Source organism: Brassica rapa, chromosome A04, assembly GCF_000309985.2.
Source record: "Brassica rapa cultivar Chiifu-401-42 chromosome A04, CAAS_Brap_v3.01, whole genome shotgun sequence".
Lineage (NCBI taxonomy): Eukaryota > Viridiplantae > Streptophyta > Magnoliopsida > Brassicales > Brassicaceae > Brassica > Brassica rapa.
Genome location: NC_024798.2, coordinates 7,009,796 through 7,036,703, shown reverse-complemented (window position 1 = coordinate 7,036,703; position 26,908 = coordinate 7,009,796). Strand labels below are relative to the sequence as shown.

The following is a 26,908-nucleotide window of genomic DNA, read 5'->3' as shown; positions in this document are numbered from 1 at the left end:
TCGCTCAGTGATTTGGGGTTACCTAGCAATTAAATCACCCTCCGAAAAATCATCATGAATTACTAGAAGATAAAAATATTAAGAAAAACACAAATAAGAAATCCAGTAAACCAATCACCCACTCTTCACGAGAGGTTAGATCATCATCGATTTCTGAGGCTTCTCTTTTCCATTGGTTAACCCCAACCTACACAATCATCGACATTCTTGCTCACATCAACTCGAGACCCAAAGTCTACAAAGATGACTGTATAAGCATCACCTTGATGCATCGTCATGCAGCTACACAGTCAAGAGTAGTTAATCCTATCACAATGTTTATGTGTCCTTTCCAAAACTAGTTTTGGTATGGTCTCGGACTAGACACGTCACTCAGGTGGAATCAATGATTATCATGACACTCCTCCTCGATCGCCGAAGTCTCACAAATCACTCGTTAATTTAAGTTAACTAAAGTTTGTGGCTACGACTAATATCATTACATAGTCAAACATGTTATACTCTCCGAATCGAGGTTTGAATGATATAACACAATCACATAAATATATGCATCAAAAACATGTTATACATCCACAAGCCTAGGCCCAAACGATAGATAATATCTCCCACATGTGCATCAATCATTATCATCATAATATCTCTCAGGAAGTTCCGAGTCTCTTACCTCTATATCACGGTAATTTAGTCAATTTTCATGGAATTGCCCAAGCTTAAGTTCACAAGAGAATACTACAGCTAGTGTAACATCGTCTTTTAAAAAAAAAAATATCTCTCGTTCTTTCTCTTATGTACGAAATATATTTGGATAAATTAATATAAACATTGTTATATATGCGGAAAAGTAATACAAAAACAGATGAATAAACTCCACAAATAAACGACATAAAAAGTTTAGCATGGTTTATCGAATATCCATGGGCAAAGAAATATCGTTACTTGGAAACAATTTCGAATTTCAAAATAAAACTAATGTTACAATAACACTATCAACTGGATGGAAAATATTTTACTTGTCATAACTGTCAAACTTACACACGTACGAACACCTTCTCTAAAAACTGAGATAAAAATTGGATGATTCTGTAATGAAATTTGTCTACAAAAGATAAAGCCCCTTCCTTTAAAGTAAGAAAGTAGAGATCTAGATGCATATAAAATTAGTTTGAAATGATAAAGACAATCTATAAAAGGATGATTAAAAAGAGAGTATAAAGGTTTTTATTGTTGGACTGCATTTGCTAAAATTAGCATATTTAAACGTGTCTCTCTCTCTCTCTCTCTCTCTCCAAATTCAAAATATATAAACTCATCGAGTATCTGTTTGTTGAAGGATCAAAACAGAAAGAATGTGCAAGAAAAGAGAGGAAAGCATTACGTTGGCCATCGACAGAGACAAAGAGAGCCAGAACGCTTTAAAATGGACAGTCGACAACCTTGTTAGCAAAGGACAGACTGTTACTCTTCTTCATGTCAAACTCAAACAATCATCTTCGCTTCCTTCGGGTACGTCACCATCTTTCTTTCTTTTTTCCAAATGTAAAATTACTTTGATTGATTTTGTTGTTTGTTAATGCAGGGAATAAGTCAAGTGATGATGGCGCAGAATTGTTTCTTCCATTTCGCTGCTTCTGTGCTAGGAAAGACGTGCGTTTTCGTTGCATCTTCTCTCTTCTTTCAAACATTCTTATTCATTTGATTTAATCTTGTAACAGGTCCTCTGCCAAGACGTGATTGTAGAGGACATTAGTGCGGCTAAAGGAATACTTGACTTTGTGCAGAAGAATGCAGTCGAGACGCTAGTACTCGGTGCATCCAAGATGACTCTTTTAAGGTAATTAGGCAATTGCTTTCTCCCATTTTAGACAAGACATGAGCACACTTATATAGATTACTTTCGCTGGTAGAAGGTTCAAAGCACCGGATGTTTCAAGCACTGTCATAAAAAGGGCACCTAGCTTTTGCACAGTATATTCAATCTCTAAAGGAAAAATATCTTCCATGAAATCTTCGACATCTTCACTTCCGAGTTCCACTATGCGGCAGCGTGTACAAACTATAAAGAGCAATATGAATGGTATATATTACCCCTTTTTAATTTTTCTAATATATGTTTTGTTAACCTTATTGATTAAATAGCTGTCATGTCCCAGTTGAAAGGAGGCAAAGTACAATGCAACGAACACATGACGAGATCGAGATCAAGTATGCTGGTTACCTATGTAACATGTTTCATTCGTTCCCATAAAAACAAGTTTTAAAACTTATGAAAACCACCAATGTTGATTAGGTCTCCCTTTATGAGAAGAGGATACGAAGGCACATACCAGCCCTCGATGATGGACTCCGATATATCGTTTGTGAGTAGTGGAAGACCTAGTGTGGATCTTATGTTCCCTTCCTTTCATGACCATGCTGCTGTTCCGCACCTCTCACTCATCTCTGATTACGAAGAAAATCGAATTAGTTATGCGACATCATGCTCGTCAGATAAGCAGTCAATAGATATTGGTTCTTCATATGCAGCATTTTCATCAAGCTCCCTTGGAAGTGGGAGACAATCATGTTCACTATCGCGCCAAGTTAGCTTATTTTCACCACTGAGTACCTACCTGCACATGATAAAGTTTTTTCATTTGTTTAAACTAAAATCTGACAGGATGAGATGGAAGCCGAGATGAGAAGGCTGAAAATGGAGCTAAAGTATACAATGGACATGTATAACACTGCCTGCAAGGAAGCAATTTCTGCAAAGAATGCGGTATGTTTTAGTTTTGAACAATAAACACATAAAACAATAATTTCTAGTCAGATACGTGCACACAATAGATAATCGAAATCTGATTCATCTCCAATCAGGCTACTGAGTTACACAAGTGGAAAGCAGATAAGGAACTGAAATTAGAAGAGGTAAGACTTGCTAAGGAAGCAGCAATGCAAATGGCGGAGAGTGAGAAAGAAAAAAGTAGAGTTGTTATGGAAACTGCAATGGCATCTCACAGAATAGCAGAATTTGAAGCTCAAAAAAGAAAGCATATTGAAACCGCAAAAGAAAAGAAGAGGGCGACGAGTTCTTTGGGGAAAAATGATTTCAGATACAGAAAATACATAATCGAGGAGATTGAAGAAGCGACAGAAGATTTCTCTCCCAGTCGCAAGATTGGAGAAGGAGGTTATGGACCTGTTTACAAAGGATCACTAGATTATACACAAGTGGCAATAAAAGTTCTAAGACCAGACGCGGCACAAGGAAGGTCTCAGTTCCAGCAAGAGGTTGAAGTACTAACATGTATGAGACATCCAAACATGGTTCTCTTACTTGGAGCCTGTCCGGAATATGGATGTTTAGTATACGAATACATGGCAAATGGTAGCTTAGAAGACTGTCTGTTCAGACGAGGAAACTCTCCATTTCTTTCTTGGCAGCTAAGATTTCGTATAGCAGCTGAAATCGCAACAGGTCTGCATTTCCTCCACCAGATGAAACCAGAGCCTTTGGTTCACCGTGACCTTAAACCGGGAAACATTTTACTTGACAAGCATTTCGTCAGCAAGATTTCTGATGTTGGCTTGGCTAGGCTAGTCCCTCCATCTGTTGCAGACACTGTAACACAATATAGAATGACATCAACAGCCGGAACATTCTGTTATATAGATCCAGAATACCAGCAGACCGGCATGCTGGGGACTAAATCAGACATCTACTCGTTCGGGATTATGCTTTTGCAAATACTTACAGCTAAGCCACCAATGGGTTTGACACATCATGTTGAGAAAGCAATCCAAAACGGAAAATTCGTCGAGATGTTAGACCCTATAGTTCCTGACTGGCCAGTCGACGAGGCCTTGGTTGCAGCCAAACTTGCTCTAAAATGTGCAGAATTAAGACGCAAAGACAGGCCTGACTTGGGTCACGCTGTTTTGCCTGAGCTTAACAGACTGAGAGCACTAGCCGAAGAAATCAAGCCATCAATTAACTTTTGCAGAAGCCATCGACCTTCACCGAATACTACTATGAACAGAAATCACTGCCACATCCAGCGTCCAGTTGCCACAACCTCACTATATGTATGAGTCCATTAAAATGTTTTAGCAGAGTTTAAACATTGCTTGGTTGGTAAGCTATATTTTCCCTTTGCAGGATATTATGAGTGATCCATCGCCAAAATATGGATCCGATAGCTCTGGTTTCCACAATGAATCTACATACTGAAGAGGAAAATCCAAGTCAAAAACATTGAAAGAAGAACATATACATCTCGAGAATTATGTCTACCCAAAGCGACGAATTCTGTACATTTCAACAGAGTAATCTATTTATATATATATATATATGCTGGTTTTTAGAGTTCATACCATGTTGAAACTAAACCTATATATACATCATAATCTATACTAACTCTGATCATTGTAAATGAAAACAACTTTTTTTTAGCAACACAAAATAGCTTTTATAATGTTTGAATGTCTTCCCCCACTCCAGACGTTAGAGATATCCTCTCATTTTTTGGGGTCAGATATTTTTAGTATTGCTGAGCTTATGCTTCAATAGGTTGAGGCAGGTTTCCCCCCACTCCAAATCAGGTCTAAGAATCCGATCAATTTTCACAAAACTCTAGAAGAAGACAATAAGCCCACAAAGGTCGAAGGCCTGTCCCGAGCTGAAAAAGTAATCCATGTCAAACTGGCACAGTCAAACCAAAATGTAAAGGAGATTGGGGCATTAAAGGTCATTTTAAAGACACTTGATACTCGCCAGAGATCATGTCACCGTTATGATCCATCATCAGCACCTATAAAAAAAGAACCAAAAAAAAAAAGAGAAGGGATCTCATCTTTTAATATTGAACCTATAGTCTAAAAATTCTTGTACTCTCTTACCCTTTGGGTCACCACATTTATATAACTTAGAAATATCAATATTATATATATTTTCTATACAAGATCAGCAGTTGACATCTTTTTATTAATTACTTCCTCGATACGTTATCATTAATCTTAACCATATTTTATGAGTGTATTTTGAGATCCATCATTTTGCGCTAGATGGAGAGGGAGGAATTCAACACATAAAACCATTGAAGATTCCAACGTCAAATACACACTACGATGATTGGCAAAAACACTTATTAAATTAACATTCCCGAAGACAAAGTGCATCAATTCAACCCAGAAGAAACTCCAATTACCCAAGAATCTGGAGTGCAGCAGGCCAGTCCAGACGGAAATCTACTCATTCAGCCTGAACAAATGAAGTAACCAGTTGCGCCAGTCGTCGATTTGGACGCCTTATTATCCCAAGTACTTAAAATTTACGACATCCTCTTTTTATTTTTGTTCAACGTGCAGGTCGGCACGACGCAGTGAGGAAACTAGCTTTGCAATGTTTGGAAAAATCACCTAGACCCAAGCGGATCAGCAAGCTGGGGTCAAAAATCTACTGGCCCGTCACCAAAACCCCCACAAAACTCCACTCTACGAGGATGTGTAACCTCAACATGAGTCAACAGATCGGACAACAACAATGGATCAATCCCAAACGACGAAGCAGCGAACCAAGAAGACGAGATCGGCAACTAGTGAAAACTTAGCACGAACCCAAGCTGATCTCCGGATGACATAATCCTTGATCCATTGAGCCACCAGATCGGCCTCCAAAATGGACAAAATCATTGAATAAACGAAAACACAAACAACAACACAGTTCAAAAATCACATCACCAGCACTCCTAACCCAAATATCAAGCTTAAGATTCCACCATACAGTGGAAAAAAATATCCCGAGCTCATATCGCGATGACACGAACTCGCTTCAAGGATGGAGAACAAGACGCCGACTAATGCCAAATTTTCATCAAAAATCTGCTATGAGAAACTCTCAATTGGTTTTCCCAAATGGAGGCCAATACAATCAACAATTTCAATTAGGTTTCAACTGTATTCATGAAGCAGTACTCCATGTTCATAGAGAAAGGAGCTTCTGACACCGACATGTGGACACTATCCCAAAAGAAGGAGGAGTCGCTCTTCTCTTTCAACAGAAGTTTTAAAACTCTCATCTCCAATATCATCATAAGCTACGGTGTGGGCGGTATAAGCACTTCAAAATGCCTAATGGCACGAGTCACGCTTTCATGACGAAATTTTACTTACAAAACCGGCAACTCCAGCATACGCTCTCCACCGACTTCAAGAAATTGACGAAGAAAAAAAAGCCCTCATCGAAAAAATCGGGCCAATGTTAAAATCCAATGATAAGACACATGAGAAAAAGACATCCAACAAAAAGGATGTGGCAGATCAAAAAGAGACGGAAGCGCCGCCAGAGACCGGGCCGGTAAGGTCAATGAACGAAGTAAGACATATCATAGGAATGTATAAAGAGAAGAAGGCAAAAGAGACAGCTCCAAAAATTTCTACAAATTTCATAAAAGCGAAGGACATACCACTCAATAATGGTACAACTTCCGATCTTATCAATATTCAAAATTCCATGAAGAAAGATTATCACGACATAAAGAATCTCCTCCAAGGGGTCACAATGACACTGACACTCCCTAGAGAGATCGAAAACCAAACCATTCGGACCCAGTGGATCCACCGAACTCAAGAAAGAGTGTAAATATAATAATGGGAGGAAACCCTTTTTGCAATGATTAAGTACGATAAATCAAAGGATACAGTAGACCAGTAGACTTCGTATCCACATGAGTTCGAGAAATGATAGAAAACGACGCAGTCATCGAAATTATGGAGCAAGAAACTGAGAATCTTGATTAGCCACACAACAATGCAATGACGATAGAGATAATGTTAGCAGACTGTGAAATAACGAGATCATTAGTTGATGGTGGCAGCTCGATTCACCTGAGAAGTTTCATTTTCAAGTTTCATTCGTTTTGGTCACATTACTCAGTCCACCTAAGCTTATGTTATGGATTTTGTTTGTCTTTTGATTACAATTGTCATTTCAATCAATTTGTGTTCTCAGTCTAGACATTTTTGGTGTTTTTTTGTTCATTAGTTTCCGTGATGATTATGGGTTGGTGTTCATACCTATAATGTATACTAGGTTAAGACCCGCACAATTAAGCGGGATGAACATTATATATAAAAATAATTTTTATATATTATTATTTATTTGTGTTCATTTCTGTATTATGTATATAATTAAATTATAGTAAGCACATAAATCAAAACAACTCTTGTTTATTTACGATATTTTTTGGTAAATAAAAAAAATTATTTTATTTATTTTATATGGTATATAACTAAATTTCAATGACATGGACATAGATATTTAGTATACTTTAATAAAAATATTTATTATTGAGAATTCATACTCATATGATAAACACAAAATTTTTAATGTGTGAATTTTTCAATTCAAATTTTAATACTAAAATATTATTATTTCAACAAATTTAGAAATTAACATATTTATGTATTTTTATATGTTATCTAGTTTAATTTTAAACTATATTTATACATAATATTAATGTCTATAAATGAGACTCATATTCATACAATTGACGATCATTTGTATCTTGTTATTACAAAAAAGTTAAACCACATGATCACAAAATTTTAGTGTGAGACATTTAACGTTTTTAGTAATTTATAGTCGTTTTAAAATTCAACATATAAGAAATTTTATTATTATTATATGGTTAATGTGATTGTTTAGTATATTTTACTAATATAAGATTAAACAAAAAATAACTAAGATGCAAAAATTGTTATCAAATATTTATTATTCATAATCATTAATTGTCATATATATATATATATATATGTTAATCATATTAGGTAATTTCGTAGTTTTTATTTAAGTAAAGTGCGAGAATATTCTTTTGTACATTAATTATCAATTTGATAGTTAGTGTAAAAAAATATAATTTAATTTAATATGGACCAACCTAATTTTCTAAGAATTCTGAATTTCATTCTCATGGTGACACGTGGCTACAAAACAATGTTGTAATGTTTCTCAATTAGTATATAAGGGATGTATATGAAATATCATAAATTTCTATGATTTATCATTGATTACTGGAACATGGTAATTGCAAAGTCAGTATCCTTGTGATTTTCGTTGAGAAAGGTTTGACTATAATATATCGCATATTCAAGATAAATATGATTATTCTATATTTTAATTGTTATATTTATTATGTAATGTAAGTGGCTCAAACCGATCCAAATTGACTCAAACCCTGATGGGACTCGACAATGTGTTCCATGACAAGCCCAAGTCTTCTAGGTTTACTTTGTCAAACTTGTATAAAGGGAGAATGTGAGCTTACTTAGAAATACTAAAAAAAAAAAAAAACAGATAGTGAGTTGTTGTGATTAGATTGCTGAAGGATTTTCATGGTGAAGAGTCCATCAAAGCTTACCTTGGGCAAAAGCTTACTTGGTGGGTGATATAGAACTATATAGGTTGATAGTTTTTGCTCGCGCTTTGGTGTTGAAATGGTTTAAGCTTTGATCTCTTGTATAGTCTTCGTACGTAACTGAGATAATGAAACTTGAGAGCTAAGTTTCTTTCTACCCGCAAAGGAGTTGGGTTACCAAATCTTGTGTCTCGTCTCATAAAAAAAAAAAACATGTTAAGGTGAATTGATCGTTGCATAGCTAAACAAATATTATCTATAGTATTAAGGTTTAAGTTACTCGTAAGCATATAAATTTTATAAGTGGTATCGGAGCATCATGCTAACCAAAGGAACTGTTTCAGTTTCTAACATGTGATTGGTACTAGCTAAAGGTGAATCAATTTTTTCCAAGTCTAGGGTTCTTTCAGAGAAGTATTGAATCACACAAAGCTACTCAAGTGAAAATTAAAGTGGAGAACTTAGATGGAAAAGGAGACTTTGGCATGTGAAAATTGAAAATGCTTATGCAACTTGAACATTTGTGATTGGACAGTGTTCTCAATGAGGAGGAGAATAGCTCTACATCTGACAAAAACATAGAATCACCCAAAGGACAAAAGTTGTTGGAGAGAAATGCTCAGATGCTCTTAATGAGGCAAAAAGTGATCTACCATACTCTTACGAAATCTGGAATACACTACAAGAAAAATGGGTTTTAATAGCAGATCGGGATAGCATTTTTTTCGATTGTGCTATTGTTGACATATCTCTTACTTTTAGATAGCGTTTGCGAAAATACAAACGCTATGTTAGGTTGGTCCGATTTTAATTTCTCCAAAACACTTTTCGGGCATAGTATACATAGCACTTTTAGTTTTGAAACGCTATGCATATCTAAAGCGGAAAAATAATTGATTTTCCCTCTCGTACTTGTTTCACTTTTCCTCTTACTATATTTTACATAACACTTAAGGTGAAAAATGCTATAATAGCATATGTTTAATAGACATATATTTAATAGCACATAATTAAAAATGCTATATTTGTCTTTTTAAATCCCTAAACCGTAAACGAATTAATAAACCCTAAACTTTAAACATATACTTTAAACTCAGATATTAAGTATATAGTCAAAAACTATTTCTGTTTCATAAATTTAATCTCAATCTCAATACCCCAAACTTTTAACTCTCAAACCCTGGGCTCAAACCCTATACTCAAACCTTTAAACCCTTAAACTAATTTCATTTACTATAATTCTTTTATTTAAAATCTTTAAACTAATTTAAGATTACAGTTTAAAAATTAATCTCAAATCTCAATACCCCAAACTTTTGATCCTCAAATTCTATTATATTTTAAATTTTAATTATCATGTTTAATTCTTTAAATTTATGCAATTTTTGAAGTGAAATGAGAAGAACAATTTGAAATTATCAAATCATATAATTTTTTTATCATATCAGTTTTAAATCATATAACCACAAAATTCAAATGCCAAACATAAATTCTCTAGTTCATAAACTTTAAACTATATTTCATATATCCAAATTCTAAACCTTAATTTTAAATTTCAAACTTAAATCCTCTAGTTCATAAACTTTAAACTATATTTCATATATCCAAATATAAATCACAAAATCATAAATTTTAAACGTTTTCTTAAAATAATTTTTATTTTCAAAAATATATCATAAATATTTTTATACTAAACACACAAAATAAAATAGAAAACAATGTTATTAAGAAAAATAGGAATCAAATACAAAAATTTGATTGGTCAACACAAACTGGCCAATCACATACAAGGACTGAGATCATGCTTTATGTAATCACAACCATTAGATTAAACTTTTTGAAGGGTCCAGATTATTCCTACTTCTTCTCCTCTCTCTCTCTCTCTCTCTCTCTCTCTCTCTCTCTGTCGCTTTTGTTTTCAGATCCAAAAAAATTGTAAGTGTCTAGACTCACAAAACTCATCTTCTTTCTCTCTGCATCTTCAGTTTCTGTAAGTCACAGATTCATTGTCACCATCCTCTCTGTCGCTCAGTATCCTTCTCCTTACAGATAATGGAGGTCGTGAGACAACAACAGAGGAGGAGCATCCCATCTACTCTATTCTCTCTCTCTCTGAACCGTGATGCCTCCTCTCTGTCCTGTGACGAAGTGACGCCTCCTCTCTGTTCTGGTATTCATTCTTCTCTTTTACCCTCTGTTGTTTACTTGATTAATTTTTTTTGGTTTGTAAGAAGGTTTCAGAGAAAGACTAGAGCAATAGCGTAAGCTTGGAGAATCAGAACAGGGTGGGAGAAGACAGAGCAACGGCGCGGAGAAGACCGAGCAGCGGCGTCGGGGAAGACAGAGCAGGGGCGGCGTTGGGGTAGACAGAGATGGTCGCGAGCAGAGATGGTCGTGCGGCGGGTGAGGACTGGAAGATGAAGAAGGCAACAAAGGTCATGGCTTGATAAGACGGCGAAGATCATGGAAGAACACGACAACGAAGGTGGTGGTGCGACGGGTGAGAGTTGGAAGATGAAGAAACGACGAAGGTGGTGGTGTTGGGGTGGCGCTTAGTTAGTACTAATTAGGTTAAAGCTTGGTTTAGTTAGTAATTAGGTTAAAGTTTTTGGTTTATTATTTAATTAGATTTTTTTTTATATTTTTGTAATCCAATTTTGCTACAGATCAATATTAATAAAGAAATTTTAAATATCTGAATTAATTTTAAATTTTAATTATGCTTTTATTTTTAAATTATTAACTGAAAAATAATTCTAAAATAAATAATTAACAAAATATAATTTACAATATATAGCAGAAACAAATTGCTATAGTAGTTTTAACAATAACAAATCAAAAACGCTGTTAATAAAATAAATAATAGCATTAAAGACATGCTATTAAAATTTATTTAATTGCATATTGAAAAGCGCTATCGTAGCGGAAGAAAAAATAGCAACGCTAAAAACCGCTATGTAATGTCATTTACCTATTATGACGGGCGATGATACAGCGCTTCAAAAACTGCTATCGTATCGTTACATAGCGTTATTCGTCCGCTATAAAAACACATTTTTCTTGTAGTGATATTCTTATCTATTCTGATACTCTTCACCTTGATGGGCAAAGTCGAAAGTACCCCTCTCTACTTGACCAATCAAAACTCCTCTCTACTTGACCAATCAAAACGCTCCTCTACTTGACTAATCAAAAAAAATAAAAAAAAGCGCGCGATTTCTCTCTCTCTCTCTCCTATCCAGGTGGATTTTCTTTTTAGTTTTAATTTTTCTCTCTCCTCCCCAATTCTTCTCCAGTTTGGCTGCGAGCGATGAGGAGAGAATTTGCGAGCGATCCTTCAATTGTAAAGGAGACTGCGGCTCGCTTGGATGCGAGTGCTGATCATTGTGAAATTGATCCCCAACCCAGGTCAAATAAACTTCAGGTAAAGCATTATCTTGGTATGTTTCTTATAACCCCATCATAGTAGAGTCGAATGGAATGCTGCTCGTTTGGTTGGGATTGTTAGACAGTACAGTAGATTTCGAATATTCAATTAGAGGAGAACGGGGAAGTTTGGGAGTTGAATTATCAACAAGAAATGTCGGGAATCAAAGCTGAATTACGGAATGAATAGGGTGAAACTGATAGACTATAGTGTAATTAGGTGAAACTTTACTCTTGATAAAAATGTGTAAAAAGGTATAACTTAGTATTACTTCAATAGTAAAACTGTATAACTAAGATTAACTTTAGTTGTATAACTAGATTTTCACCCGCGCTTAAAAAGCGCGGGTCTATTTTTGAAATTAAATAAATTATTTTTATATAATTTATATATAAGATAATGTATAGATTTGGGTACATTTACCCGGATGCACTAAATCGTATCAAACTGAAAAAAACACAAAATTAAACTGAATTTCATAAATAACCGAGCATATCATATATCTTTGAATAGTATCCGAATTAAGGATCAAATGAGTACTTAAAATTTTAAAATACAAATAATATACCCTATTAAACATAACTAAACCATTAAAAGTACTATTAATGGAACTATATGTGGTAATGATCACTTCATGTGTAAACATGTGAATAATTTGTCATATATTTATAAAAATTTATTGTTAGAGTAATTATGTAATAAATTATGAGAGAATAATAAATGAGTTCATTTAAATTATGTAAACTATTTATATACTTAAAGAAATATAAAGTAAGACCAAATAAATAGTTAAGTCTAATGAATTGGCCTAACAACTTTGTTTAAGTAGATTTTTTTAGATTCCTTCTCTTTTAATAGTATTGATTTTTATTTGGTACAACAGATAATGGGTTATTCTTCTACAAATATACACTTTGACTATGATGGACATTATGCGAAATCTGGAGATGATTATGAATGGATTCCAAGCGACGGTCGTTTGTATGGAATATCTTTTAAGACATCATCATTGGATGAGATCACTTATTCATTTTTGAAGGAGAGGATATGCAAGAAGAAGAGCATAGATCCGTGTTTAAAGAGGCTGAATCTGAGTTACATTCCACTGGTAGTAGAACCTAAGAGGCAATCATATATTTTGGATGATGAAGATGTGTTTGTGTATCTGACATCAGTGGATAAAGAGGGAAGAAGAAGTATTTTGCATGTAGAGGTCATCGAAGAAATGGAAATGGTTCCAGTAATAGAGCAACAAGCAGTAGTTGAGAAAGAAAGCTCATATGGTGGGAACTATAGTGAGGTTGCGAGTGGATTACCCGAAGTTGAAGGTAATCCGGATGCACTCACACTATTTACTTGCATTGAAGAAGCAGAACTATATCTACTGGGGGCTGAACGGGTGGAGAATGTTGTTAATGGAGAAGCCGAGGAAGGGAGCAAAGCCGAGGAAGGGGGCAAAGCCGAGGAAGGAGGCATTGGCTTGGACAATAGCGTGGACAATGAGGGCGACGTGGATAACTCTATGGGTGTTCGTCCTATTTGGGACTATGTTGAGCTCCCACGTGTTGCAAAAGAAATTACAGTGGTTAAAGAGTGGGAAGATGGTTTGGGTATAGAGGTATTTCAAGAATTTCCGTGTAAAGAAGCTGTGAAAGATATTATTGATAGAGCATCACAGGAGAACTGTTTCGGAATCAGTATCTCCAACTCGGACAGGAGTCGATATGTGGTGAAATGTCGGGGAGCAGCTGAAGGTTGTAAATGGGGTGTGAGAGCTACAAAGATAAATAATTCTGAAGCGTTCTCGATTAGAACATAAATGAAGATGCATTCATGCTCTCGCGCAACTTCAAGTACTGGAGTCAAAAGGAAAATTACACCAAGATGTGTTGTAGCTATAGTGCATAAGGATTATCCGGGACTATATGAGACACCAACTGCGAAAACCCTGGTCAGTCTGGTGGAAAGGAAATTGGGTGTGGAAGTGTCATATACGACATGTTTGAGAGGAAAAAATCAAGCTGTTGCGGATTTGCGTGATGATCCCGAGAAAGGATACAAAATATTGCCTTCTTATTTGTATATGTTAGAGAAGGTGAACCCGGATACCAAAATAAGTTTGTTACTGGATGAACACAAAAATACCTATTTGTCGCGTTGGGAGCCTCCATTGAAGGGTTTGAATACATGAGGAAAGTCATCACTGTGGATGCAACTTTCCTGAAGACTGTTGAAGGTGGTTGTTTAGTTATTGCCACGGCTCAGGATCCAAACTTTCACCATTATCCAATAGTATTTGCTGTCGTTGATGGGGAGAAAAAAGAAAGTTGGAATTGGTTTTTTACGACGCTAAAAACTGTTATACCGGATTCGACGGAATTGGTGTTTGTTTCAGACAGAAATGAAAGTTTGATAAAAGCTATTGCTGAAGTATATCTGATGTCTAAACATGGGTATTGTATCTGGCATCTATCGCACAATGTGAAAGTTCATGTCAGACAAGGCAGGGACGAGGTAGCAGTACAATTCAGAAAAATTACATGTCTTTATTTAGAGGCTGAGTTTGAAAAGCAGTATGAAGATTTTAGGGAGATGTATCCATCGTGTGCTAGGTATCTTGATAAAAGTGTCGATGTCAAAAAGTGGGCGAAGTGTCATTTCCCCGGTGCAAGGTACAACATAGACACCTCTAATTGTGCGGAGTCTTTGAATGCGCTATTTGAAAAGGCGCAGTCTTTATTGCCTATGCTTGATACAGTTATTGACAAAATGGTTGAGTGGTTCAACAGACATAGGAAGGATGCAGCAGCCGGACCGTCGTCTCGAAAATTGGTGCCTTTAGTGGAGAACAAAATCCATGACAGAGTACCGAAAGGTTCAAGAGTAAAAGTAACTCCGCTAAACACATTTCAGCTTGAATACAGTGTTATTGGAGCAGACGGGAAGACTTATTTGGTGGATTTGCACAAGAAAACGTGCAGTTGCAGGAAGTTTGATATAGATAAATATCCATGTAGACATGCAATAGGCGTTGTCATTAAGTGTTTGAGGCATGATAAACCAATAGAGTGGAGTGACATGTATGATTTCATCTCGCATTATTACTTCATTACAGTGTGGGCTTTGGCGTATAGAAGGACTGTATATCCAGTCCCTCATATGTCTGATTGGATGGTTCCTAAAAAAGTCGCGGATAAGTGTCCCTTACCTCCAGAGTACGAGAAAAGAAAGGGAAGACATCAGGAAAAAAGATTTCCTTTGGCAGGAGAAAGTCGGCCCTGTCCCCGTCGTAATAAGTATATCCCGAATAGGAAATTGGCTAGCTATTTCAACTGCTCGCAGGGAACTCAAGGAATAGAAGGATCACAAGGAACACAAGGGACTCAAGGGACTCAAAGGACTCAAGGAATACAAGGGACTCAAGGAACACAAGGAACTCAAGGAACACAAGGGACTCAAGGATCACAAGGGACTCAAGGAACACAAGGGACTCAAGGAACACAAAGAACTCAAGGAACACAAGGGACTCAAGGATCACAAGGCACTTAAGGAACACAGGGAAATCAAGGAAAACTGATGGGGAAGAGGAGTTGATTGTGAGTTAAATCTTTGAAAACTTTGTGAAAACATGCGTTAAATGAATGTAAAACTTTGTGAAACCTGATTAAAGTTATTGCGAATGATGTTTATACAACATGGTTAAACTTGTGTTATGTTATTGTTGATTTGGAGTAATTGATGATTTAGATTACAATTGCGATTACATAACTTATTCATGTTTCAGGAAGATGACGTAACTTACTCATCATATATATTCTGAAATCCGGATCACGTGGAGTAAAAATTTTTATAATCTGGATCACATTTTCTATCAATTGGAAAGGGAATACATCATTATTAGGTGTGTTTTTTGTATACACTACCTCGTGGGATTAGAAAAGTTACATATTTCACCAAATCAATTTTTCTTCTACATTAGCACATCTCACACGTTGATAGAAAATAGAATATAGCTGGTATAACCATAAAATTAATCATCTAAGTACAGTAAAACAAAAAAAACGCAAAAAACAGAAAAGTAAAGCTTTAAAGGTTTTTGTATAGCTACAAACTAAGTGAAACTCGAAGCACGAAAATCCTTTACAAATTTTCCCACCCATTTTTTTCGAATTTTGACTTTCCCCAAAATCGATGGTGAGTTGATGTAGACGTGTATTAAACCCATTGTTTTTCTGTTTCCTCCATTATCTCGTACGAATCTCTCTCTCTACTATTCAATCTCTCTCTAGATTAAAAAACTCCTAGATTTCTCGATAACTCAGAATCATGAATCATCCAGACGAGGAGTATAGGCAGATGAATGCTTAGAAGAGAGACATCAACATGCTTGGCTTCATGGCGGATGCCCATTGTGGGATTTCGACCAGATGCCCGTGTGGGGGGGGGGGGGGGGCGGACAATCATCAATGAGGTGTCTCGGGACCCGAAGTATCCAACCGATTTTGATACTTTACCGGGGAGAAAATACTTCACTTGCAAAAATTTTGAGGTACTCGTAATTTATGGATACTTTCGGGTTTTATGTGCAGTTTTTGATACTTTCCCGTTTTACGTGTAGAATGATGGCTTCCTTTTCCGTCAACCATGGGTCTTCGGAGTCCAGGAAGAGGTTGAAAGGTTAAGCAAGCGTGTGGATGCGATGGCTGCAGAGATTTCTGAACTGAAGTATAATCTTTTCCGTCTGAATCCCACCACTCCATGAGATGCGGCCGGTCCATGACATTAGTCTACTATATGTTGTTGTTGTTGTTTGTTTGAAATTCTGTTAGCTTTCGGATGATGTGAGATTCGGATTATGTTCCTCTTTTATCCAATCTCTATCTTATGTATTTATGTTCACGACGTTAGACTAAGTTGAATGTGAAACTTACTAAAGTTTCCCGTACTCTCTCTCATTCACGATTTAAGAATTACGTTAGATTCACGAAGTTAGACTAAGTTGAAAGTGAAATTTACTAAAGTTTCCCCTACTATCTCTCATTCGCGATTTAAGAATTACGTTAGATTTACGAAGTTAGACTAAGTTGAAAGTGAAACTTACTAAAGTTTCCCCTACTCTCTCTCATTCACGATTTAAGAATTACGTTAGATTTACGAAGTTAGACTAAGTTAAAAGTGAAACTTACTAAAGTTTCCCCTACTCTCTCTCATTCACGATTTAAGAATTACGTTAGATTTACGAAGTTATACTAAGTTAAAAGTGAAACTTACTAAAGTTTCCCCTACTCTCTCTCATTCACGATTTAAGAATTACGTTAGATTTACGAAGTTAGACTAAGTTGAAAGTGAAACTTGCTAAAGTTACCCCTACTCTCTCTCATTCACGATTTAAGAATTACGTTAGATTTACGAAGTTATAGATAACATAAGTCTTAAATACCATAAGTCTTCAACAACAACAAGAAAGTCATACTGGAATTCAAAGTCATACAAACCGAATAGAGTTCAACCACATTAAAACTAACACATACGGATTTCACTCCGTCTTCTTAACTACCTCCGTCTTCGATTTCTTCTGCTTCTTCTGATTCTTCTGGGCTGTGTCCTCCTCAGCTGGTGCCTTCTCAGCTGGTGCCTTCTTAGCTGCCTCCTTCTCAGCTGGTGCCTTCTTAGCTGCCTCCTTCTCAGCTAGTGTCTTCTTAGCTGGTGCCTTCTTAGCTGCCTCCTTCGTCTTCTGCTTCTTCTGCTTCTTTGGACCTGTGGTCCTCTTCTCTTCTGCCTCCTCCGCTGCCATGCTTCTTGTATTAATGGGACTCCTCACATTTTCGCAAACCTTTGCCTTTTTCAATGGAACTGCTTCGTTTCCATCATCTTTTATCGACCTCTTTTTCTTCGTCTTTATAGTCCTTGCCTTCTCAGTCTATGCCTTATCCTTTAAATTTCTCTCGACCTCGTCAGCATGTGCATACATCTCTGTATCATCATCATCCATGTCAACATCACCAATACCATCACCATCACCATCACCATCACCATCATCTCTCTCCGACTCCTTATCACCACCATCATCTCTCGCCGACTCCTTATCACAACCATCATCAGTCTCCGACTCCTTATCACCACCATCCTCTTCCTCCGACTCCTTCTTGTCATTACCATCATCTTGGTCCGACGGATTGTCACTACCACTCAACCTAAGCCTTTTCACTTCCTCTTCTACAAGATTTAGCTGGTTAGACAATGAAGTGACTTTTTTGTTCACTTCCTTCATAGCATCTCGGACTGCATCTCGGACTGCATTCAGAAGCCGACCTTCCATCGTTTTTAAAGCCTTAGCTCCAGTAGCCTCTACCGAATTTGCATGAGCTTGACCAGATTCTGCATTATTCGATGGTCCTCTGATAGCATTGGTGGGACCTTCAATCTTAGCTGTACAAGCCTCAATATCGATGTCGAACTGCTCTTCAAAGAAAACTTGTTTCTTTCCTTTCCGTATTTTCTTCGTCCAACAATCAACTGCTACATCATCGGCATCATCGGCCCAACAACTTTCCTTGTCCATCCCTATGGTTTTCAGAAGTTCCTTCTCAGCTGCTGTTGCTATCAAGATACTCTCAATATCCTGTGGCAAAAACACATAAAACAATAATTTCCTTAGTTTCACCAAGTTTTCATAAGTCTCATAAGTCCCTTCTCCTTAAGTCGACGAGATTCTAATTCGAGTACACATAAAACATCAATTATCTTTGCATTATTACTAAGTTTATCGTTCACAACATTCAGACTGAATTCCTTGGTTCCACTTTTGCGTTTGTATTGCATCTTGCACACCCGCGGGCAACCACTGCGTGCACCACTCACATTTTCTCGGAAATGGTTCCTCAAGCTTAGAATTGCCTCAAAGGCCAACAACTACGAACACACAACAAAAAGACATTAACATCAATTAAACAATAACACAACTAAGTAGAAGAGAGCTTAAGAATACCTCCAAAGGGATAGGAAAGCTTGTAAAAACCCAACTCGTCGGTGCAACCCCGTTGCATTTCTCCAAGAAGCTAAAGACATCCTTCAAGTTATGTTCGAATGCATACCGTCCCAAGGGAACGTTACACACGCATCTAGGTCATCAACAATAGTCACGAAGAAACTGTCCACAGGTGATGCTCTCTCACCACTCTTTCGGCCACCAACGAGGATGATGGCTAAGAAGTACATAGCGGACATCTTCTTACGATCCTCAGATGGCTTTGATTTCATTGTCAACATCTTCTCTTCCAGGGCAGCGTATGTTACCTTTTTCCCTCCAAAATACTTGTTCATGAATGTTGTACCACCCAACCTCTCATGGTTGGGGGGATACTCAAGGCAGTATAGTCTAGAAATGAGTCCTAATTCTCTAAGAGAGTATCGGATTGGGACGCCATTAATGACAAACCATAACTCATACTTCTTGGCGGAACAAGCTGATCGCAAAACGAGAACCCACATTCCCATCCACTTCTGCTTTCGGTTTTTAATATGGAAGAAATGTTGGAACTGTGGGTGCTCTATGAACCATTCCACCTCCTTCTCTTTCAGGATCGTTTGTATATTACTTATCGCCGTGTCAATGTAACATTTTCCTGAAAGCTTTAAAGACTTTTGATACTGGCTCGGAGGAAAGTGAAACTTCAGCGGTTGCATGCCTTCTTCTTCGTCATCTACAAACTGCACTCAAGTGAAAACCGGATCACGTACGACATCTTACAACAATCAACATATAGTTTCACAGACTTGGACTTAGTTCAGCAATCACTCACTTGAAGTTTTTCTTGGTTTCACAAAGTTCGTACATATATATTGTTGCAGTTCAACCATTACAAGTTTCACTTTGTTTCTCAAAACTACACTAACTTCAAATTCCACTTAGTTTTCCACACTTATCTAATCTTTCAAATCATCTACTCGAAAAGTTTTCAATTTGAATACTTACCGCTGCATGCGACTCAGTTTCATGTTGTCGTACCAATTGGATCGCCCTTTCATCAGCTTCTTCGTCGTTTCTTCGGGGCTCCATTTCCTCTTCCCCTTCTTTGGGCTCATTCTCTTCTTCTCCGGCTTCCTTCACTTTTTCTCCTTCGTCTCCGACTTCCTTCTCTTTTTCTCCTTCGTCTACTTCTCTTGATTCCTCCCCTTCATCTTTCTTACTTGATTCCTCCTCTTCCCCTTTCCCACTTGCATTTTCTTCGCTTTCATCTGCATCTCGGGGACTTTGGTCGGTTCCCGGGGCGACAGATTTGTCGATGGTCCTTCGGTTTGCTTCATCTCCGGAGAATGTAACCATAGCGGTGTCATCTCCTCCTACACTACTCGAGCCGTCTTCTTTTGCCTTCGGATCGTCTCGATTCAACATGATTTGGGTTTTGATTGTCGATTGAGGATTCACGATTGAGTAGGGTTTTCAGACTTGTGGAGAGCGAGACTTGTGCGAAGAAACAGTGAAGAGACTCTGTAAGGGGGAGAGAGATTCGAGGGGAATTCAATTTCTGGAAGTGGGTATCTGAATGTTTTGGGTCGGTTCTGGATAGTCCATAGGTAAAGTTGTAATCATCTAAGTTTCTCTTGGTTTCGTTGTCTTTTACTAAATTTTTGTATTTAAATAAAGATCTATTAATTTCCAAATCCGGTCAGTTTTGGGTAGGAGTATCCCAGCTCTTTTTTTCGGGCAGGAGTATCTGAGCGTTTGATTCAAGTCGTTGGGATGAAAATCCATCTTAGTGATATAACCGCCTAAAATCACTCAAAATGTATCGTTTATGAGAATGAGCCAAAACATTGAGATAAAAATTCCGCATACATGGGGTGGACGTAAACAACGATTCATCAGAATTGGAATAAATCTCGTATACGTCTTCCTGGAAAGTTAATAAACTAATTTCTGATCAATGAAGAATTATTCATAAAAATATTCCTCCCAAAAATTTAATGAGAAAACAAAAAGAACTAAACATTATTTTACAAGACAAACTTTCGTAAAACAAACTTTAGAATTTTTTAGAGAACATCTTTCATAAAACAAAACTAAACAGGTTTCTACGAAACAATTTTGCGTACGCCGTGCCAACTTGAACAAAGATACATAGAACAATCTCTGTATATTTCTTCCCGGAAAAAAAATAAAGAGATTACTGTCCAAATAAGAACTTTCCAGAAAAAACATTGTTTTGGAAGATTTTTACGAAAAAGACAGCATTTTGAAACAATTATCAGTGAAACTAACTTCTGGTAATTTTTATGGAAAACCTTTCTTAAGACAAAACAAAAAAGTTTTATAAAATAATCTTCCATAAAACTAATTGTGGATGTGTAAGCGTTGTAACCTAATGGTTAAGGTTTAAAGACTTCTACACATAGGTCCGGGGTTCAAACCCCAGACTATGCAATTTCATGCAGATAACAGGAAATTCAGGTTTCAAGTCCCGCACAGAGGGTTTACAAGGAATCTTCAACACGGTGCAAGTAAATCTGGTCAGAAATAGATCTTCATAAGACGGCTCATATGATATAGTTAGGCGTAGATCTCCATAAGGCAGATAGTATTGTCGGTTGTCGAATCGTCTATGTAATATTTCTTATAAATGTAATGTCATAATAAATCAGCTTTATAAAAAAAAAAAACTAATTGTGCAAGTTTATAGAAATTTCTTTTTGTCTCCTTCCAGTTTTTGGCGGACTGGGCCTTCTTTATTTGTTAGCTTTTAACTTGAAAATGATTCTATTAAAATCAGGCCGGGCATTGATAGAGGTGCGAAGCCCACCTCCAACAGGACTTTCATGTCTTTCTTTGGTATTTTTCCTCGGCAAGAGCATCATGATCAAAGTGTTGACTGTCCCCATCAGTTAGAAATACTTCCTCAGCATGATAAACCACTTGGAGTTTATCAAAATCCAGTTTAGCAGTATCTCTCGGAGCATCCTTATGAGCTCGCCTGAATATTTACCAGAGTAGAACCGCCATACAGATCTCGATCTGGCCTTGAGAAAATAACTATTTCCTTCCCTTTTCCCAACCATTTATGGATCGACGATATTTTAAGTGAGGAACAAATGAAGAACAAGAAGCAAATCGGAGGAATCAAACAACCTATGGTGGCAGATCGGAAAATAAAAATATAAAGGAGAGTTTGAGAAAGAGTACCTTTTAAACGCGGAGAGAAGTGAAGTAATGAGGACGAGATCCTCTATTTATAGTGAAATGGAGTGATTTCCAAAACGGGATCATCATTAGGTCTATATACCCTAAAAACGGTGGTACAATTCCCGCCTTTCTAGGAGCAACGATTCCACATCCTGGAGAAAATTGTTGCTCGGTTTGTACTAAATTGATTTCAATCAAACCAAATTAGCTTGGTTTGGTACTGTGTTGAACCATGGAGCCTTCAGTATACCAGACTGTGAAAGATGTTGATTAAGTTCATTTAACTGGGAAGACGTTGTCGAGTTCTTTATTTTTAGGACTCAATTCCTACAAATTCATTGAGATCGTTTGTGCCGCTCACATGTGAACTGGGGAAACTTAAAGTTGGAGATTGATTACATCCCTCAGATAAGGCCTACCAAATTAATTGATCAACTCGGTCCAATTGACGATAGTCGGCTAGGGTTACACCGACTAAGATAGAAAAGGGTAAAGACGCCGAGTGTATAAGGAGAAGGCATAGTGACGAGAGAGATTCATTTGAAACACACGCAGCTTGGCATTAACCAGGGTCTATACTTCAGTTTGTTCTTGCCGATTTGACTCAATCTATAAAGTCTGATCGTCTCTTCTAATTGTAATCGCTTCTTTTATCTTTAGTAAGACGATTTTCAAATAATCTACCATTCAATTTGAGCATACCTTTGGTACTTAGTAAATTACGATTAAACATTGTCTTGGGAATTCTTTTGTTTTGTGTAAGTTTCAGGTTCTATATATTTTCAACACTAATGTCGGTTATGTTTGTTTCTTATTCTTATCAACAGTACTATATCTGGTTTTCTTATTTTTGCAAGAATTAGGCCATTTCTTTTTGCTGCAGTTCCAAAGAAAATAAAGCTTTGCATTCCTTACCTCATTCAAAACATCACACTGGGCAGCTTTGGTGCAATCACACAGGTGATCATGTCCTGCTGCAACTCCTTCAGGTTCCAAGCAGCTTTAAATGCATACTTGTTCAGTTAAAAGTGAATTGTTTTGAGTAACAAGACTATTGGCTAATCTAGTTGCGCTGTTTACTTGAGTTGTACAGTGCACGTCAATTCTCCCACATTTCGCTACCTTGTCCATTTGTTGGAGCTGCACTCTCAGTGTCCATGTTTGATGTTGTTCCTATCTACAGATGCTGATGCAGCTAGCGATCTGGTGCAGGTTCCGAGCATGTTATACCAAGGTATCTTACTTCTTGGACTCATCGGTAGAGCAACTCTCGGATATGCGTAAGCTTTCCACAGCTAGCGACTTTTCAACCTAGACGAAAGTTTCTTGACTCCAACATCCGTTTCTATTGATTGCAGAGCTTTGCATGCTGCAACAGTTTCTATCCAGCCGCTTCTTATTGCTGGGTGGTAGCGTCTAATGCCTTGACTCATGCCCTATTAATCAATTGTGAAAAAAATCCCTCACTTTGAAGTTTCTATATTTAGGTGTGGTTTAACAACAACGGCTTTTATATATGCTTCCTGTTGGATGTTTGGATGGAGGAAGAGCGCAGGTACCTATCTTATATATGGAACGGTGTATATTCTATTTTAGAACTAGAAGCCTAATGTTGCCTTGTATAATTGCTTTTTCAAAATGCGTATCATGTTTCTTGGTTTGGGAAACATGCACTGATTACATTTGGTTTGTCAACCTATGTAATTCTTGGACTAAGAGTGTTAAATGTCCCCGCCATCTTTTGATATATTTGACATGTGTGATGCTTGGACTGAGTGGTATGTTCAAATATGCTATTTATTTTCCCTTCGATTTTTCTACTTTTCAGCTCGGCAGCCCTTTGGCACTTCCTTGGGGACTCTACGTGCTAATTTGCCAGTTACAAAAAAATTCTGAACTCTGCAACTTCGAATGTTACTTTTTTTTTTGGTCAAACAAAGAAGATGTTTCTTAAAGAGTACATTGGTTTTGAACGGAGAAAACCAGAGAAACCGTGTCTGAACGTTGTGACCAAGATTGGAACGATGTGGCCAAGATTGGAACGATGTGGCCCTGACGCTCCTGCCTGTATGAAACGATCTCGCAGAAGTAGTAGGCATAGGGCTTGTAACCACATTTTGATGATTGTCGTTGCGTATGTAAGCAGATGTTGTAGTTAGGGACAATCAGAGGCAATTTTTCTTGGCATTATTTAGACTGCCAGATATATTGAGTCATGTATGTATGCTGATGAAGAAGAAGAATTTTAAACTTGTTGAATTGTTCTTTTGCTCGACATTATATTCTTCAAATATTACCTCTCGATTTGTCTCCAAAGTCTAATTCATTGTAACAGGAAATGACAGAGAGTAGCATTTAGTATTTGCAAAATTAGGATTAATCCGAGGTTGTATAAAACATGACATGATTGCAATAAAAATGGAGATTCTTCTAGAAGAGAAGGTACCAAAGAAGATGTCATTGCCACCTACGAGACGCAATGCAGATCTCCATATTAGACAAAAGAAAAAACTAAGGGGTTACGACAAAAGTGCTACCTTGTCACAAGTAGGAATGATACTAATGTGACTGTGGGAGGAGCCTGCAGGTAGGGCAATACCATTTCCCTTTGAATCTGGTTTCGGGGGTAAGACCAACGCATGTATAGTGAAACCATTCACCTCCTTGACACTATGGAAAGGGAAAAACGATCACATGGTTTTGTAATAACTAAACATGAAGTGGAAAATAAGATGGTAACAGAGGAGACTCACATTCTCATTGTCACAGGCAATCATGTCCCCAAAGGACACCTGAACAAAAGAAAAAAAAAATAACAAGCGTTATTTAAAGACCACAACCAAAAGCATCTTGCAGAATTTATATATATATATATTCAGGACCTGATGGCAGACACAGTAGGTCGGTTCGTTTGGATCGATTGGCTGCTCATCAATAGGGGTGAAGTCTTTCCGATGGCTTCCTGGAGGAGGCATGAGCTCGAAGTCCCTGTCACGATCCCACTCTCTATCTCTGTAATCAATCTTCTTAGGCTGAGGTGTGCCATAAAAAGACTTGCGCTTTTCCTGCTTAGGAACTATAGGTAGTGGAGGAAGAACAGAGGGCTCGTCTGTTGGAATCTTCCCCTCTGATAGAAAAATATCATATTAGAAATAAAGAGGACCCCGACAATGAACAGGTTTAGCTACTTCTTTCATATTCACTGGACGAGGCATAAAAATAAGGCTTTATTTATGATTTAAGGGTTTAAGTGTCCCCATAGCTTAAAACAAATTGCAGTGCCTTGACGATGATCCAGAAGAAGTTTACAAGAGACGGCAATAAAGTAAAGAGCCCAAACACGTATGTAAAGGTGACCCTTTAAAACAAGATGAACACAGATTCCAACACTTGGCCTAACTCCTCAATTCATTTGGTTATTACCAACCGACAATTCTCAATCAATCCAGCTCAGATTGAGTCACAAACTAGGAATAAATTGAGCCTGTAGCCATTCTAACATGAAAAGACATAGTTCTAACCGATTATCCTTGAGAAGACAGTAATTAGACATGACATACCTTGCTTCAAATCTTCAGCAAAATTATTGAGATCTTCATCAAGTCGTTTTAAGTGACTGTCAATCTGCAACCGGAATAAGCATAATAGTCAGCACCGCAATTAAAAATTGGCTGAAACATCCAACAGGAGTTAAAATCCAAACGTCCACCATTTTCGAAATTCTGATTCGAATACATGATAGAATTCTTGTAAGAGACAATAATAAATCATAATTGCAGGGAAATTATGGAGCTTACAAGATCATAGGCTTGCCGGGCCAATAAGACCTTCTCCGTACACAAACTCAACGCATTTTCCTGGCTGGACTCAATCTCTTTACGCATTTTTTCAACGGTTTCGTCATCATCAAGTCCAGTGTTGTAATGATTATTATTGCCACTGCCCTTCTTGGAACTTTGTGAGGCAAGCCCTAAGCAATACTTGGTTTGCTGCCTCGTCTGGTTTATGAGCGCTTCAAAACCACAGACAATCAGCAATTCACGAAAACAAACACACTAAGGGTTTATCGATCTTTACATTGAGATCTCTCGTCCAGTTCGCGAACTGTATTTAGCAATCTCTGAAGCTCCGCAGGGAAAGTGCTGGCATCTACGGGAAAAAAAAAAGAAAAGAAAATTGAAGCCCTAAATCGAAACGAATCAGAAAAATAGAGGATTGGAGAGAAGAAATTTGGGATCTTACACTCGAGGTAATCATCAACGTAAACTCCAGTTCGCGCTATTGCCATCTTTTGTTCACCTTAGGAATCAGACCCACACTAAAAAAAAAAAAAACCTAAATCACAAAACCTCTTCCTCTTTTTTATTTCCCCTAGCAATCGAACGAACAGAGGGGACAAGAAACACGAATGAACCCAAAACTACAAACCCTTGAATCCTAACCTCTCTTCTCCAAAAAACCTAAATCACAAAACCTCTTCCTCTTTTTTATTTCCCCTAGCAATCGAACGAACAGAGGGGACAAGAAACACGAATGAACCCAAAACTACAAACCCTTGAATCCTAACCTCTCTTCTCCAAAGATCCCCGCTCCCGTTTCCAATTCGGGGTAAATCTGATCTACCCCACAAACTCTTCTAATATTTTCTTATATGCCCTCTTAGGAAGTGTCTTCTCTTCTTATGTAAATTCCTCATAAACCATTTAGTATTTATCTAATCTATTAAAAGAAGAGTACAAAATTATATTATCCCTTAGTTTTCCACTATATTTACAATGGCATACCACTGAAGTTATTAATTAACCTAATTTTTAGGATTTTTGTCTTTTTTCTTCAATTAATGTATTTCCAAAATCAAATTCTAACTAAAAAATCATGGCAACAATAATTAATAAACTAACTTTTAAT

The 26,908-nt window shown here is 37.1% G+C and overlaps 3 protein-coding genes across 3 annotated transcripts; 2 read left to right on the top strand and 1 right to left on the bottom strand.

Moving 5' to 3' along the window:
* Positions 1-1,330: 1,330 nt before the first annotated feature.
* LOC103849432 (U-box domain-containing protein 35) lies at positions 1,331-22,832 on the top strand. Its single transcript, XM_009126197.2, has 9 exons — positions 1,331-1,503; positions 1,577-1,644; positions 1,713-1,831; positions 1,905-2,074; positions 2,151-2,202; positions 2,303-2,579; positions 2,657-2,758; positions 2,857-4,065; positions 4,139-22,832. The coding sequence occupies exons 1-9, from the start codon at positions 1,347-1,349 to the stop codon at positions 4,208-4,210; spliced, it is 2,226 nt and encodes a 741-aa protein (XP_009124445.1). The 5' UTR covers positions 1,331-1,346; the 3' UTR covers positions 4,211-22,832.
* On the top strand, positions 14,008-15,369 carry LOC103849431. Its single transcript, XM_009126196.2, has one exon. It carries the CDS (start codon positions 14,008-14,010, stop codon positions 15,367-15,369), a length of 1,362 nt encoding a protein of 453 aa, XP_009124444.2.
* A 1,422-nt stretch (positions 22,833-24,254) lies between the features above and the next one.
* Positions 24,255-26,594, bottom strand: LOC103849428 (PHD finger protein ING2). The gene is made up of 8 exons (XM_018656045.2): positions 26,243-26,594; positions 26,078-26,149; positions 25,798-26,012; positions 25,561-25,624; positions 24,883-25,127; positions 24,754-24,792; positions 24,538-24,670; positions 24,255-24,467 (listed from the first exon to the last, which is right to left on the bottom strand). Exons 1-7 carry the CDS (start codon positions 26,286-26,288, stop codon positions 24,560-24,562), a joined length of 792 nt encoding a protein of 263 aa, XP_018511561.1. The 5' UTR covers positions 26,289-26,594; the 3' UTR covers positions 24,255-24,467; positions 24,538-24,559.
* Positions 26,595-26,908: the final 314 nt, after the last annotated feature.

What these genes read in the sequence shown, in the direction of transcription:
- LOC103849432 (XM_009126197.2), top strand. Translation starts at nt 1,347, where the DNA reads ATGTGCAAGAAAAGAGAGGAAAGCATTACGTTGGCCATCGACAGAGAC. An exon ending in ATCATCTTCGCTTCCTTCGG is followed by an intron (nt 1,504 to 1,576) that starts GTACGTCACCAT and finishes TTGTTAATGCAG; the next exon opens with GGAATAAGTCAAGTGATGAT. An exon ending in CAATTTCTGCAAAGAATGCG is followed by an intron (nt 2,759 to 2,856) that starts GTATGTTTTAGT and finishes ATCTCCAATCAG; the next exon opens with GCTACTGAGTTACACAAGTG.
- LOC103849431 (XM_009126196.2), top strand. Translation starts at nt 14,008, where the DNA reads ATGAGGAAAGTCATCACTGTGGATGCAACTTTCCTGAAGACTGTTGAA.
- LOC103849428 (XM_018656045.2), bottom strand. Translation starts at nt 26,288, where the DNA reads ATGGCAATAGCGCGAACTGGAGTTTACGTTGATGATTACCTCGAGT. An exon ending in CCTACTGTGTCTGCCATCAG is followed by an intron (nt 24,793 to 24,882) that starts GTCCTGAATATA and finishes TCTTTTGTTCAG; the next exon opens with GTGTCCTTTGGGGACATGAT. An exon ending in TTGCCTGTGACAATGAGAAT is followed by an intron (nt 24,671 to 24,753) that starts GTGAGTCTCCTC and finishes CCCTTTCCATAG; the next exon opens with TGTCAAGGAGGTGAATGGTT.